Genomic DNA, 12,556 nt, shown 5'->3' on the forward strand with positions numbered 1-12,556 from the left:
ATGTCCCTAGCACGGACACATCTGGCCAGGGCCGGCGATCCCCGGTGCAGCGATGTCGGAAGCCGTGGATCTGTCCTTCCTGTCGGACGTGGAGAGAGAATTGATCCTGCAGGTCCTGCAGCGCGACGAGGAGCTCCGTAAAGCAGAGGAGAGGAGAATCAGGTGTGGACGTGGCTGGGGCTGGGCAGGAGCTGGTTCCCTGCTTTGCTCTGGAAGTGGGTGGAGGAATGAGAGTGCTGGTGATGGGGGTTCCCCGGGGCGGCTCTGACAGCTCCCGGTGTCGGGTCTGAGCAGGCGCTTGAAGAATGAACTACTGGAGATCCGGCGCAAGGGAGCCAAGCGGGGCAGCCAGCGGTACAGCGAGCGGACCTGCGCCCGCTGCCAGCAGAGCCTGAGCCGTGTCAGCCCCAAGGCCAACACGTGCCGGGGCTGCAACCACTTGGTGTGTCGGGACTGCCGTTCTTACAGCCCCAACAGCTCCTGGCGCTGCAAAGTCTGCACCAAGGAGGCGTGAGTACCTGGGGACAAGTGGCAGAGACCTTCTGCGTGTGCTTCCTGTTCCCTTCCTCTTCCCAGCTTGATGCCCCATGTCTGACCTTTCCTAGCCTAGCTGGTCCTCTTCACTGCAGGACAGCTGGCTCTGCTGTTGCTGCTGGAGTGGGTTTCCATGGTTGGGTGATGGAGAATTGAGTCACACCCCAATCTTGTGTCTCCTCCATGCCCTCCTCACTCCTCCCCCCCCCTTTACTTGACTCCAGCATCCCCCAGTTCCCCTTGCACAGCCTGTGTTTCAAGTATCCCAGGTTTCCTCCTTCTTGGCCTCCCTTGTCCTAGAAAACCTGTCTTGCTCCCATGTTTACTGGGGATGTAGCTGAGCCCGTCAAATGCCCAGTGAATTGTCTCTGCCCAGTCGCCTGCTGATCATGCCCACTGTGTCTGTGTTCTCCTTGGGTGGTGAGAGCACCAAGGGTGGGTTTGGGGTGCAAGGATCAGCCCTCCACTGCCCTTGCCTGCCCCCCACCACCTCCCTGCCCTGCAGTGAGCTGAAGAAGACAACGGGTGACTGGTTCTACGACCAGAGGGTCAACCGCTTCGCCAACCACCTGGGCAGTGACATGGTGCGGCTGTCCCTGCGGCACAGGCCGGCAGGTAGGGGTGCCACAGCAACATCTCCTCCCACAGCTCAGCCATCTGGGATGCTCCCCCTTTCCCCAGTGCACCTTGCACAGTGTGGAGCTGGATGGGAACAGCTCCTGCTTCAGGCAATGGGCTTGGAGCAGAGGTCCTCCTGATGCTCTCTCTTTCCAGCCAGCAAAAGAGAGACTGTGGGACAAACCCTCCTCCAGAAAGCTCAGCTTGGTGAGCCCAAAAGCTCCTCTGCAGCCCGGCAGCCGAGCCCCCCTGCACCCCGGGAGGGATCCAGGTAAGAATCCTTGCTGTCCCACCTGCTCCAGGCACCAGCCCTCATCTGCTGCGGGGATGAGAGCAATGCCGCCGCCCTGCTTGGATTATTGGTGGCACAGAAGCTCTCTCAGACCAACTTTCTTGCCAAACAGGACATACCTGTGGTTTTGTTTGTCTGCAGTTTGTTTCCAGATGCCTCAGACCCTCGGGATGGCAAAAGTGACACAGAGTCCATGGAAAACATGAGCCTGGATGGCTACAGATCTAGTCCTGGTGATGGGGGGGGCAGGTGAGGGGCTCCCCAGATGGGTTGTCCTTGGCAAGACTGGCTGGAAAAGAATGAGGACTTTCATCTGAAGTGTGTTTTCTTGGTCTAGTGAGGGGGAGCTAGCTCTTTTGGCTAGGCTGAAACTTGTCCCTGGGCAGGCATGTCCTCTGCTCCCAGGCTGGCGTGTTATAGGGAGCTTATGTGCCTCCAAGGAGCCTGCGTGGAGATGGTACTTTCCAGCCAGTACTTGCTCTCCTAGCTGGGCTCATGGCCTGGGACAGACCTTTCTGTGTCCTCTGCAGGAGTAACTCCCTGGAGAGAGCCATCCCTGGAAAACAGGTTGCTGCACCAGCAGGACCTGCTGCCTCCAGCCTGACCCTCCCTCTCCGCTCCAAAAACGCTTACTCCGACGGACGGGTGTGTGACGCTGCCCCAGCAGGCCCAGCCCTGTCCTGGGGCGTGGGGCTGGGAGTCCTGTGGGGTGCCCAGCCCTGCCCTGCTCTGACAGGACCTCTCCTCCCCAGGATGCCACTGCAGGGACCCGCAGCAGCGCCTTGGTGGACGAGCATGAAACGATATTCAAGAAGAACCCCCGGCGGGTGGTGAGGCCTGCAGGTGAGAGCTGCAGGGGTGCAGGGGGTTTGGGTGCCAACACGGCCAGGAGTGGGCAGCTGCTTCTCCCTGGGCTGAGGTGAGCTTTTGGTGCGGATGGGAGAGGCTGGGGCAGACCCTTGTCTGAGAGAGCAGCAGGGCTCTGCTAGTCCTGCTCCGTGCTGCTGCCTCCTGCTCACCACCTCTCGTGCAGACTACACCAAGTCGGTGATTGACCTGCGCCCCGAGGACTTCATGGGGGATGGTGGATCTTTGGGGGACAGGAGCAAGTCGGTCCCTGGCCTCAACATGGAGCTGGTGAGACCCTTGGAATGCCGTGGTGGAGGAGCTGGGTATCTAGCCGGCTGTACCCTGCTGCTCCCCACACAGTTGACTTGTCTCCCTCCTTGCAGGAGGAGGAGGAGGAGGACATCGATAACCTGGTGGAGATCCATCGTCAGCGGGTGGCCCGGGGCAGCATGCGCAGTGGCACCTCCTCAGTGAGTCCCCATGGTGTGGCCATGCTGTGCCCTGCTGCAGGGAGGAATGATGGACAAAGGCAGTGCCAATGGGTTAGGTGGGAGAAAGGCGGGGTGGTGCAGAGGCAAGAGCCTGAGGCATGGGGGCTTCCTCCCCTTGAAGGGAATTGAAATGCAGAGACCCAGCTCTCTTCTGGGGAGCCTCCATGTGTGTGGGAGGCACTCAATGGCCATCCCCAGCCACAGAGAGTGAGAGGGGCTGTATGGAGGAGGCACGTGAAGGAGTCTTGCTGAGGATGAAGAGGGACCATCAAGTGATGGTGTGCCAGCTGAGCCCTGCCATGTCTTCCAGAGCACGCTGGGGAGCATGGTCAGCATTTACAGCGAGGCTGGCGACTTCGGCAGCGTGGCGGTCACTGGGGGCATCTCCTTCTCCCTGAGCTATGAGCAGAAGACGCAGACCTTGTTCATCCACGTGAAGGAGTGTCGCCAGCTGGCCTACGGGGACGAGGGCAGGAAGCGCTCCAACCCGTGAGAGCCGGGGGGGTGATGGCTGGTGGCACCACTGGTGGTGCCCACCTGGGTTGTGGGGTGTCCGCCAGAGATGGGAGCTGTAAGTGGGGGGTCTTGGCAAGGCACGGAGTCTGGGGTTGCCCTGAGGAGCTCAGAGGGGGTTAATTGTGGGGGGACCTCAGTGAACTGCTGCTTGCTCCTCCCTGCAGGTACGTGAAGACCTACCTCCTGCCTGACAAATCCCGGCAGGGGAAACGCAAGACAACAATCAAACGCAACACCATCAACCCCCTGTACAATGAGCTGCTGAAGGTGAGCAGGGATGGATTGGGGTGCAGGTAGTCAGTCCTGGGGATGCTGCTGGAACAAGCCAATGGCAGGTTGGGCTCCTAACCCTGAGGCAGGGCATCTACAGAGAACTTGTTCCAGAGACTGCATCCTGAAAGCTGGAAAAACCCAGTCCCAGACTGGGTCGCTGCTCTGGTCTGGCCGTGGTGTCAAGTCCCAGTGCTGTGGTGGGGTGGAGGCACAGCTGCAGATGTAAACATGCCACAGGGCATGTCCCTGGTTCCTCTGGCATTCCTCAGGGGTATCCTGCTTACCCTGGGTATTTCCTTCCATGGCCAAGGCTTCCTGGCCCCTGGAAACAGGTTACGTTGGTGGGAGAGCAGCACAGCTGCAGAGGCAGAAGTAAGGCAGTTCTGGGCCCCAGGGCAGAACAACTTTGCACTGTCCTTCACCAGCCCTGCTGCAGCCACTTTGGGGTGGTGTAACTGGCTGACTCTGTCCCTGAGCCTGGCAGTGCATTGCTGAGGCCAGGCACTCTCAGACAGGAGGAAGTGGGAGCTGTGGTTTGGTTTTTAGGCTCTCACAGCCAGGTTTACTAAGGTTTTGTGCTGTGACCCCCTGAGGCCCTGTGGGCTGGCAGAGCTCTGTGTGCTGTGGGACGAGTGGACAGGTACCTGGCTCTGAGGTCTATCTGTCTGGAGACCATGGGATCCTGCACCACTGCCCCAGGACTCTGCAGTTTCAACAGGCATGGAAAGAACAGACTCCTGTGTGCATCCATTGCTCCTCAAACTTGTTTTCTCTCCTGATCGAGAGCTGTGGCTGATGGTGTTTGCCAAGCCTGTCCCTGCCTGCTGCTGCCTGCTCACCAGGGGTTTTTCTGTCTCTCTCCCTAGTACGAGATTAGCAAGTCCCTCCTGCTCACGAGGACACTGCAGTTCTCGGTCTGGCACCACGATCGCTTTGGCCGCAACACGTTCCTGGGGGAGGTGGAAGTCCCACTGGATGCCTGGAACTTTGACAGCCACCTGGAGGAGTTCCTACCCCTGCATGGCAAGGTGTGCCCCTGCTGGCCGCAGCTTCCCTTGCCTGGCCCTGGTGAGGGGTATAGCCCTCTGTGGGCAGAGGGGTGTGGAGACAGCTGGGAGCTGCCAAAAGGCTCGTGCCAAATCAAATCTTTGGAGAAGTGAACAGCCCAGAAGCAGACAGCAGTGCTATCATAAAAAAGGGCAGATCTTCTACCTCGAGCCCAGCTTCCCACCTGTTCCTCAGGTGATTGAGCCAAAATAAGATCCCAAAGGAGCTGGGGTGATCTGGTGATGCTGGGGAGGGTTTGCAGGCACTTGTGCCAGCTCAGCCACATCTAGGAGAAGCCAAGCCCTTTGTCCCAGCCTGGGGAGGTGCTGCACACAGGCCAGGCTGTCACTGTGTCTGCCATGGCCTCTCTGCAGTGTTTGGTAAGTCTCATGTCCTTTGCAGACTGGGGCAGATGCTGCTGGTCTCCACCAGTACAAGGGAGAGTTGGTTGTCTCCATGAAGTACATCCCATCTGTCAAGCACCCCGGGGCTGGGAATGGCAGGAAAGGTGAGTGCTGGAGCTCCAGGATGTCTGTGCAGCCTTGCAGGATCTGCTCGTGGCCGCGTGATCTGGCTCTGGGTAGTATTACTGCAGCTTTCTCCAACACCTGCAAGGCTGCTCTGGGTCAGGGCAGACCTGGCTGTCCTCAGGCTGGCTGAGCCATCCCAGTGCTTCCTTGGGGCTGGACCAGGCTGGACCTGCATGAAGCAATTGTCCACCTTCGCCTCAGCAGGCAGGGCCAGTACGGGAGAAGGAAATGGCATCCTGGGCTCTGTACATGCCCCTGGGATGAAGGGTGTTCAGCAGGACCTTTCTCGAAGTTTGTGGTGGTGGAAATTGAAGTTGATTAATTGATGTGTTGGGTTTTTCCTAGGCAAAACGGGGGAAGGTGGTGAGCTCCAGGTCTGGATCAAAGAAGCCAAGAACCTCACAGCTGCCAAATCTGGCGGGACCTCAGACAGCTTTGTCAAAGGGTGAGTGAGAGTCCTGAGTAGGGGGGCAATGAAGGCACTGTCTTCCCTGGCTATATTTCCAGTGCTGCCGTGGGGACCTGGAGGAGGGCAGGGTCTCTCCGTTAGCTGCCCTGCACTGCCTGTGTTGGTACCTTGAGAGTCACTGTCTGACTAGAGACAAGATGCTCCTGGTAGCAGGTGCTCTCCTGGATTTTGGCTGATTGAGAGGTTGTGGTGGAAGGCTCTGTGCAGGGCAGGGCTCCAGTTGCCCTTCCCAAAGGTCACCATGCTATGGGGCAGCATGACCAGGGGGAGGAGGCTCCAGTCCTTGCCCTCCCCAGACCACTTGCAATCTGCTGAGTGCCTTTTCAGGAGGCAGGGAAGAGACCACCCCTTGCAGAGTGTCATAGTCCTTCCTGAGCCATGTCAGGGAAGGTGGAAAGAGCGGCTCCAGGCCAGGTCCTGGGGTGCTGAGGTGCCCCAGCCCTTGGAGCAGAAGGCCTATGTGCTGCTAACCCAAGGGATTGCTTCCCCCAGCTACCTCCTGCCGCACAAAAACAAAGCCTCCAAGAGGAAGACGCCTGTGGTGAAGAAGACCCTGAACCCTCATTACAACCACACCTTTGTCTACAATGGTATCAACCCCGAGGACCTGCAGCACATCTGCCTGGAGCTGACAGTCTGGGACCGGGAGCCACTGTCCAGCAACGACTTCCTCGGGGGTGTCCGTCTGGGGGTGGGCAATGGTGAGGAGCCCTGTGGTCCCATCAGACCCTGGAGACAAGCAGCCTTTCTTGGGGCTGCTGCACTGTGAGCAGGAGTCTGCTCTGGCAGTGACTTCTGCCCACTTCCATCCTTTCTCCCAGGCATGAGCAACGGGCAGGCTGTGGACTGGATGGACTCCATGGGCGAGGAGCTGAACCTGTGGCAGAAGATGTGCCAGTATCCGGGTTCCTGGGCAGAGGGGACACTCCAGCTCCGCTCCACCATGGCCAAGCTGAGGCCATAGGCTGTGGCACCAGCACCTGGACTCGGCTGAGGGCTGGCACCGCTGCTCTGGAGCCACTCTTACTGCAGGGCTTGGCAGGGCTGCCAAACGTGGGTTGTGTTATTATTTTTTCTTCTTTAATAAACATGACCTTCTCTAAACAGGCTTGGGCAGAAAGTCTTCTTGGCCTAGCTTCATTTAAAGGGTTTTCCTTTTGTCATAAGCCTTGCACCACATTTCAGGCTGAACTGAAGTCCTGGTGGACCCTCCCTTTTTCCCCTTGAGGCAAAATGCTTTGAAATGTCATTGGGTTTGTATTTCTTTCCATTCTTCTTCCTCCCACCCATTCTGTTTCACAGTCTACTCCCTCCCTGTCCTCTCCATCCTCCTAGCTGTGCACAGCCCAGCCCCAGCCCTGGCTGCAGGGACCAGGATGGAACCATGTGGGGTCAGCTTGGGGGGGGCCAGGGGTCATGGTCCCCGGGAAACATTTGTTTTCTGGGTCTCTCAGCAACACATCTGCCTGCACAGACTTTTTATACAAATTTATTTATTTCAAGTTAATATTCTACTGCCAAAGCAGTTCCCAGGAAGGGTGCCCTGTGGGTGGTGGGAGGGGGAAGCAAGTGGCAGTGGGGAGGGTGAGCCCTCAGGGTGGGCTGCATTCCTGGCTGGCTGCTACAGGCTCTGCTGAATGTGGGGCCATTTGCTTTTAATAAGGGCTTTCTGGATGGGAGGGTTGTGCACAGGGTGAGGGTGGCCATGGGGAAGCTGAAGCTGCTGTGTTAGAGGCTGTTGCACTGCTGCCCCACCTGCTCTCCTCTGCTCTGGCTCCATGTCTTCCCCCTGCCCTGGGATGTGAGCAGGGCAATCCGGTGGATGTGAGCAGGGCAATCCGGTGTCTCCTGCCACAGTCCTGGCCAAGCTCCTGTCTGTTGGGCAGTGGGGACACTGCTGGCACACGGCTGCTGTCCTCATCCCTGTTCACCTCTCTGTGCCAGAACAGCCAGAGACGGGCTCCCCTTCTCCGGGGGTCCTTGGCACCCTGTTTCTCCTCTATGGAGGGCGACTAGAAAAGCAGAAAGGAAGGTGTCCATCCTCTGAGGGCAGTGGAGGGAGGGTGTCCCCGGCGCTCGCTCACTCGCAGGGGTCCCCATTCTGTGCCCGCCGAGCCGCCTCCCGCTCGCCCAGCAGGTACGTGTCGATGAAGACGAAGAGCTCGTCGGGGCTCACGGGGGCGATGTAGCGCTCGCGGTCAGTGCCTGCCTTGTCCAGCAGCACCGCGTTGAAGTGGGAGCGGGTGAGGTGCAGGAACTGCCTGGGGGCGCAGGAGGGGTCACCGGTCAGGGCTGGGGGGTTGCACTGAGGGCTGAGCCTGCCCACTTCAGGTCCTCCTGAAGTGGGGGCTCCCACTTCTTCCTTAGGGCTGTGAGCACTGTGGGGCTCTGGTGATGCTGCATTCAGACTTGCTGGGGGGTCCTTCTATTTCACAAGACCCTCTGGTGCAGGAGGAAGGGACTATCCACGAATCCAACTGCAACCTCACGCTCTGCCGTCCCCAGAGGTGTCCCCATTCCCGGTGCCCTCGCACAGGCACCTGGCTCTGCAGGACGGCCTCCCATCTGCCCTACCTGAGCTCCTGGATGATGCCAAGGGACAGCTGGTGCTCCTGGATGCGTCCCACCTCGTGTGGGGGCTGCCCCACCAGCTCAATGATGGTGACGTGGCGCAGGTCCAGCCCACAGGCGGCTTGCTGTGGAGGAAGGAGGCAGTGAGGGTGTGATGGAGGCAGAGGTAGGGAGGGGAGCAGCAGGAGGTTCTCCTCACCTGCAGCATGGAGATCTGCATCTTGTAGTAGCGGTTAGAGGGGTCGGGGGCCGAGATGACGAGGAGGCGGCGTTTCTCGTTGAACTGATCCAGCAGGCTGGCAGCTGAGTTCACAGCTGTGTTGATCTGCATGGCTGGGGCAAGACAAGGGTGTGGGGAGGTGCCATTGTGCCCCCCATCACCCCTTCACCCTGCTGGGCAGCATCCCCTCAAACTGCCAGGCATTGCCATGGGCAGGTCCTGCCTTTTCCACACCACTTACGTGTGCAGAGGGGCTGGGAGCCCGTCCACTGCTGGGTGGACTGGCAGACCCGTAGAGAGGTGCCCTGGCGCTCGTAGCCCCCATCACACAGGTACTCGCAGGTGGCACCGTAGTTGTTGCCGTCAGAGGTGCAGGAGATGTACCCGTTCTGCGGAGGCTTCAGGACAGGGCAGCGCCTCACTGAGAAGGGGGGAGCTGGATGAGAGCTGGGGGTAATGGAGCACAGCCCTAGCCACGGGGTGTGGAGCCTGAAGCCATGGGAGAGACAGCTGGGAGCCCCAGGGGAGCCCACTTGCCTTGGACACGGACACTGAACTTGCAGCTGGCTCGGTTGTACGCCTGGTCGTGGGCGGTGTAGCGGATCACATGCTCTCCTTCAGGGAATTCAGAGCCTGGCTCTGGGCCCCGCAGCATCACCCTGAACCCAGCAGACGGGTTTCTCCATCAGGGCCCCATGGCCTCCAGCCCTTGCTGGCAGTGCCTGCGGCACCTCCACCCTCACCTCTTGATGACGCCGTCAGCAGAGTCCTTCACGCGAGGAGGGTCCCAGTAGACAGTTGCAGTCAGCTTGCCTGGCTCGGCTATCCGCTCCCGGGAGTCCGGACAGCGGATCTTGGGAGGCTCCAGGTCTGCCCACGGGGAGGAGAGGGTGTTGGGGAACCTGTAGATGCTGGGGCTGGGCTACAAGAGCCAGGCACCAACCCCAGCACTGAAGCACCACAGGGATGCTGCACATAGCCAGGCACTCTGGAGCCATTGGGAACTGCTGTAAAGCCAGCACTGGGTGCCCCAATCCTGGGCTGGTGCCTGCGCTTCAGGGCTAATGGCACCACGGGGAGCAGAGGGACCAGGGGTCCCATGATGGGGAGGTGCAAGAGCTGGCACCTGGCAATACCCATTTTGGATGTGGGGTGACACCCCAGGGATGGAAGGTGACAGGCCCCTGTGTGCCTCAGAATCGTGGGTTGAAAATTTACCTACACAGATTGGCTCGGTCCCACTCCAGCGCCCGTCCTCCATGCAGATGCGGCTCCGGTCGCCCTCCAGCTGGTAGCCAGGCAGGCAGGTGTAGTCACAGCGGGAATCCATCTGCACTCCCGCTGAGCACACATAGGAGCCCCGCAGCACTGCTGGCAGCACGTGGCACCGGATTTCTGGGATGGAGAGAGCAAAGAGGGGAGGGAAGTGGCAGCCAGCCATGTGAGTGGGCAGAGCACCCAGGACTGGCCTCTGAGGGGGCCTGTGGAGGTGCTGGCAAGGCAAGAGCTGGGCACACTCACGTCGGCAGTACGCCATCCCAGACCAGTGGCGGTTGGGCAGGCACTGGACCATGCTGGAACCCACCAGCCGGTACCCGCGGGTGCAGCTCAGCTCGGCAGCGTGTCCCCAGGCTGCTGCGGTAGGAGCTGCCCCGGGGCGAGTAGCAGGTGGCATCTCCGCGGTGGATGTTGAGTGTGGCACACCACTGGGGCACTGTGGGAGAGGAGGAAGGTGAGGGAGGCCCCCACTGTGTCTCAGTTTCCCCATGAGGACCCAAAGGACGGGTTGGGTGCCACTACCTCGACGGTAATCCAGGGCAGGCTCAGGGGGCGTTTCTTCTGCATAGACCTCATTGGTGTGACTCTCTGTGTAGTAGCCAGACCCTGGGGAGAAGGAAAGAGACAAGGGGGCTGTGGGGTGGTTCATGGCTGCAAAACATCCCCAACAAGCAATTCCATCTCCAGGCAGACCCTGTCCTATATCCTTGGGGCTGCTGTCAAGGGTTAAGCCAGGCACACTGCGAGCACAGTCCCCAGTGACATGGTTTGTGCTGGCACCAGCCACAGACTAAACAGCAGCAGAAGCAACTGTGGTTATGGCAGGAAACGGGTGCTGGCACAGAGTGGGCTGGCACCAACCCCCAGCTTCGTGCTGCTGGGAAGTCCTTCCACACACTCCCATGGCCCCGTTCCTGCCACGGGGCATGCCAAGGGAAGGAAGAAGGCTGCTCTCTCCTGCCCATCCCCTGGCCAAAGCAAGGGATGAGAAGCACGCTGCCCAGCCCCCTTCAGGGGGCTGGAGGGGATGCAACCCCTTGCCTGTGCTTCAAGGAAGGATGAAGCTACTGGAGAGGCTTGGCTGGAGCTGCTGGCCTCACGCCATCCATGCTGTGCAGAGGGGCCCCCCGGATGGGGTGAAGACAGCCTTGCGCCATCCTTGTGGGCCACCCTCTAGCCCACACTGTGTCTTCATGGGCAAGGGACACGCCAGTGATGAGAGAGTCGTGCAGGGGGAGAGGTCTGGCTTCCTTACCCGCGGCCCCTCGGCGCCTCGGCCGGCCGCGGCATTCCCGAGCACTGAGCTCACGTTTCCGCCGCGTTTCCTCTGGCCCCCGCCAGCGCTGCCCCCTCCTCGCCGCCAGCCCACCCCACCGCGCTCCCCCTCTGGCATGGTGGGGATGCTCAGCCTGGGAAAGGACCCCAGGAGAAGCGGCAGCCCTACTGTGGCTGCACCCAATCATCTCCTCTTCTCCCTGTCCTGTGTTTTGGGAAGGGGATATCCGCCGGGACCAATCCAAGCAGCAGCCCAGCCATCACGGGGAGGAAACTCCATTACAAATCTTTCAGACGCGAACTTTACTACAGAGTGACTCCTTACTGCTTCCCACAAGTCGCCCACTCATTGTTCACAAGCCTTTTGTCCTGATGCCCTTTCCACATTGCCGTGGTGCCTTAGAGAGCAGAGGAGCAGGGGGCGAGCCCAGTGATGGTACCCGCGGGACTGGCCGTGGGGATGTGTTGGTGATCTGGTGAGAAGGGCTGTTTCCCAGGGGCATATGCCAAGCTCCCCCCTGGGGCCCTGGGGACGGCGTGCACTGTGCCCCCACAGGCAAACGTGCCATTTAATGGGATGTTCCCTTTTTATGGAGGTGTTGCCTTTTCCTTCTCACCCGGGGTCAGCTCACAGCCCCGGCTGCACCGGGCAGGAGCATCCCCAGCCGGGCATGCTGGCAGCACGGCCAGGGGAGGGGATGGAAGCACGGAAGGGGGAAACCCCCCAAACAAGGCTTGCAATCCTTGATCCAGCTGCCCAGCCGTGGGGTGGTTGGGATTGAGTGCTCCATCCAGGCAAACATCTGCTCGCCGATGGCTCCCGTGGGAGCAGAGAGTCAGGGAGAAGCTGCGCTCCTGCAGGCAGGGCTGTGATGGAGAGGCTGGTTTTCTGCTCCTCTCTGGATGCCTCCCAGCACCTACTCAGTTCCTCTCTGCACCCCTCAGTGCACCCCTGCAAGCACCCAGTACCCCCAGGCACTGATGCTCTCCCGGCATCGCTCGAACACCCTCCCTCTCTCCCTCCCTCCCCAGCACGAGCCCCCGGCGGGAGAGGGACCCTGCAGCCTGCCATTCCCGGGAGCCCCGCTGTGCCCGCACTCACCTTCGTGCCACGTGGATGACACCAGCCTGGCGAGGACAACCAGGAGGACGGGGGCCGTCTCCTGCGCCATGCTGGGGGTCCGGGGGCCGGGCAGCCCACCTGCCGTGCTGGGTCCAGGGCAGCCGCGAGCCCTGACGAGGAATGGAGAAGCGGGCCTGGAAGCAGACGACGGCCCCCTGCGTCGCCCTGGCACCACACAGACGCCTGTCCTCTCCTGGCCTGGCTGTGCTTGGCTGTGCTGAGCAACTTACTTTCCCCCTTGGCTGCCGGACGTCTCAACATCAAAAGCCCCGTGAGTCAGGCAAAATGAGTGAGATTGTAAAAAATTACAAGTCCTAGGATTGCCTTTTTTCCAATGCTCCTCCTGCTCCTCCGAGGCTTTAAAAAGTTGTAAGAGGTTTTTCTTTGCAAGCAGAAGAGCCAGGAGCCTGTTTAAACACAGGAGAGAGCCAAGCCAAGCCTCTGTCAGCCCTGCCGGGCTCCGGGAATGG

The 12,556-nt window shown here is 60.2% G+C and overlaps 2 protein-coding genes across 3 annotated transcripts in view; one reads left to right on the forward strand and one right to left on the reverse strand.

Annotated features, from left to right (window-relative positions):
* SYTL4 (synaptotagmin like 4) overlaps positions 1 to 6,723 on the forward strand; it is a 12,204-nt gene extending 5,481 nt beyond the window's left edge. Inside the window, exons 3-18 of one of the 2 annotated variants that reach the window (XM_018070795.2) lie at positions 11 to 162; positions 295 to 510; positions 1,040 to 1,149; positions 1,309 to 1,423; positions 1,586 to 1,693; positions 1,975 to 2,089; positions 2,197 to 2,287; positions 2,478 to 2,581; positions 2,677 to 2,763; positions 3,095 to 3,273; positions 3,465 to 3,567; positions 4,440 to 4,601; positions 5,023 to 5,128; positions 5,496 to 5,595; positions 6,112 to 6,320; positions 6,441 to 6,723. In XM_018070795.2, coding sequence (XP_017926284.1) covers positions 53 to 162; positions 295 to 510; positions 1,040 to 1,149; positions 1,309 to 1,423; positions 1,586 to 1,693; positions 1,975 to 2,089; positions 2,197 to 2,287; positions 2,478 to 2,581; positions 2,677 to 2,763; positions 3,095 to 3,273; positions 3,465 to 3,567; positions 4,440 to 4,601; positions 5,023 to 5,128; positions 5,496 to 5,595; positions 6,112 to 6,320; positions 6,441 to 6,583 — 2,058 coding nt within the window. In that variant the 5' untranslated portion in view covers positions 11 to 52 and the 3' untranslated portion in view covers positions 6,584 to 6,723. The remainder of the gene's footprint in view (positions 1 to 10; positions 163 to 294; positions 511 to 1,039; positions 1,150 to 1,308; positions 1,424 to 1,585; positions 1,694 to 1,974; positions 2,090 to 2,196; positions 2,288 to 2,477; positions 2,582 to 2,676; positions 2,764 to 3,094; positions 3,274 to 3,464; positions 3,568 to 4,439; positions 4,602 to 5,022; positions 5,129 to 5,495; positions 5,596 to 6,111; positions 6,321 to 6,440) is intronic. The other variant, XM_018070796.2, reaches the window with a different exon arrangement.
* Positions 6,724 to 7,699: 976 nt separating this feature from the next.
* SRPX2 (sushi repeat containing protein X-linked 2) lies at positions 7,700 to 12,135 on the reverse strand. Its single transcript, XM_008930778.3, is given in 11 exon segments — positions 7,700 to 7,880; positions 8,194 to 8,315; positions 8,390 to 8,523; positions 8,652 to 8,831; positions 8,948 to 9,069; positions 9,154 to 9,280; positions 9,629 to 9,805; positions 9,932 to 10,025; positions 10,027 to 10,124; positions 10,211 to 10,294; positions 12,066 to 12,135. Coding segments are annotated over 11 exon segments (1,389 nt in total).
* Between the last annotated feature and the right edge of the window lie 421 nt (positions 12,136 to 12,556).

Source organism: Manacus vitellinus, unplaced genomic scaffold, assembly GCF_001715985.3.
Source record: "Manacus vitellinus isolate BGI_N305 unplaced genomic scaffold, ASM171598v3 scaffold_19_pilon, whole genome shotgun sequence".
Taxonomy (NCBI): Eukaryota; Metazoa; Chordata; class Aves; order Passeriformes; family Pipridae; genus Manacus; species Manacus vitellinus.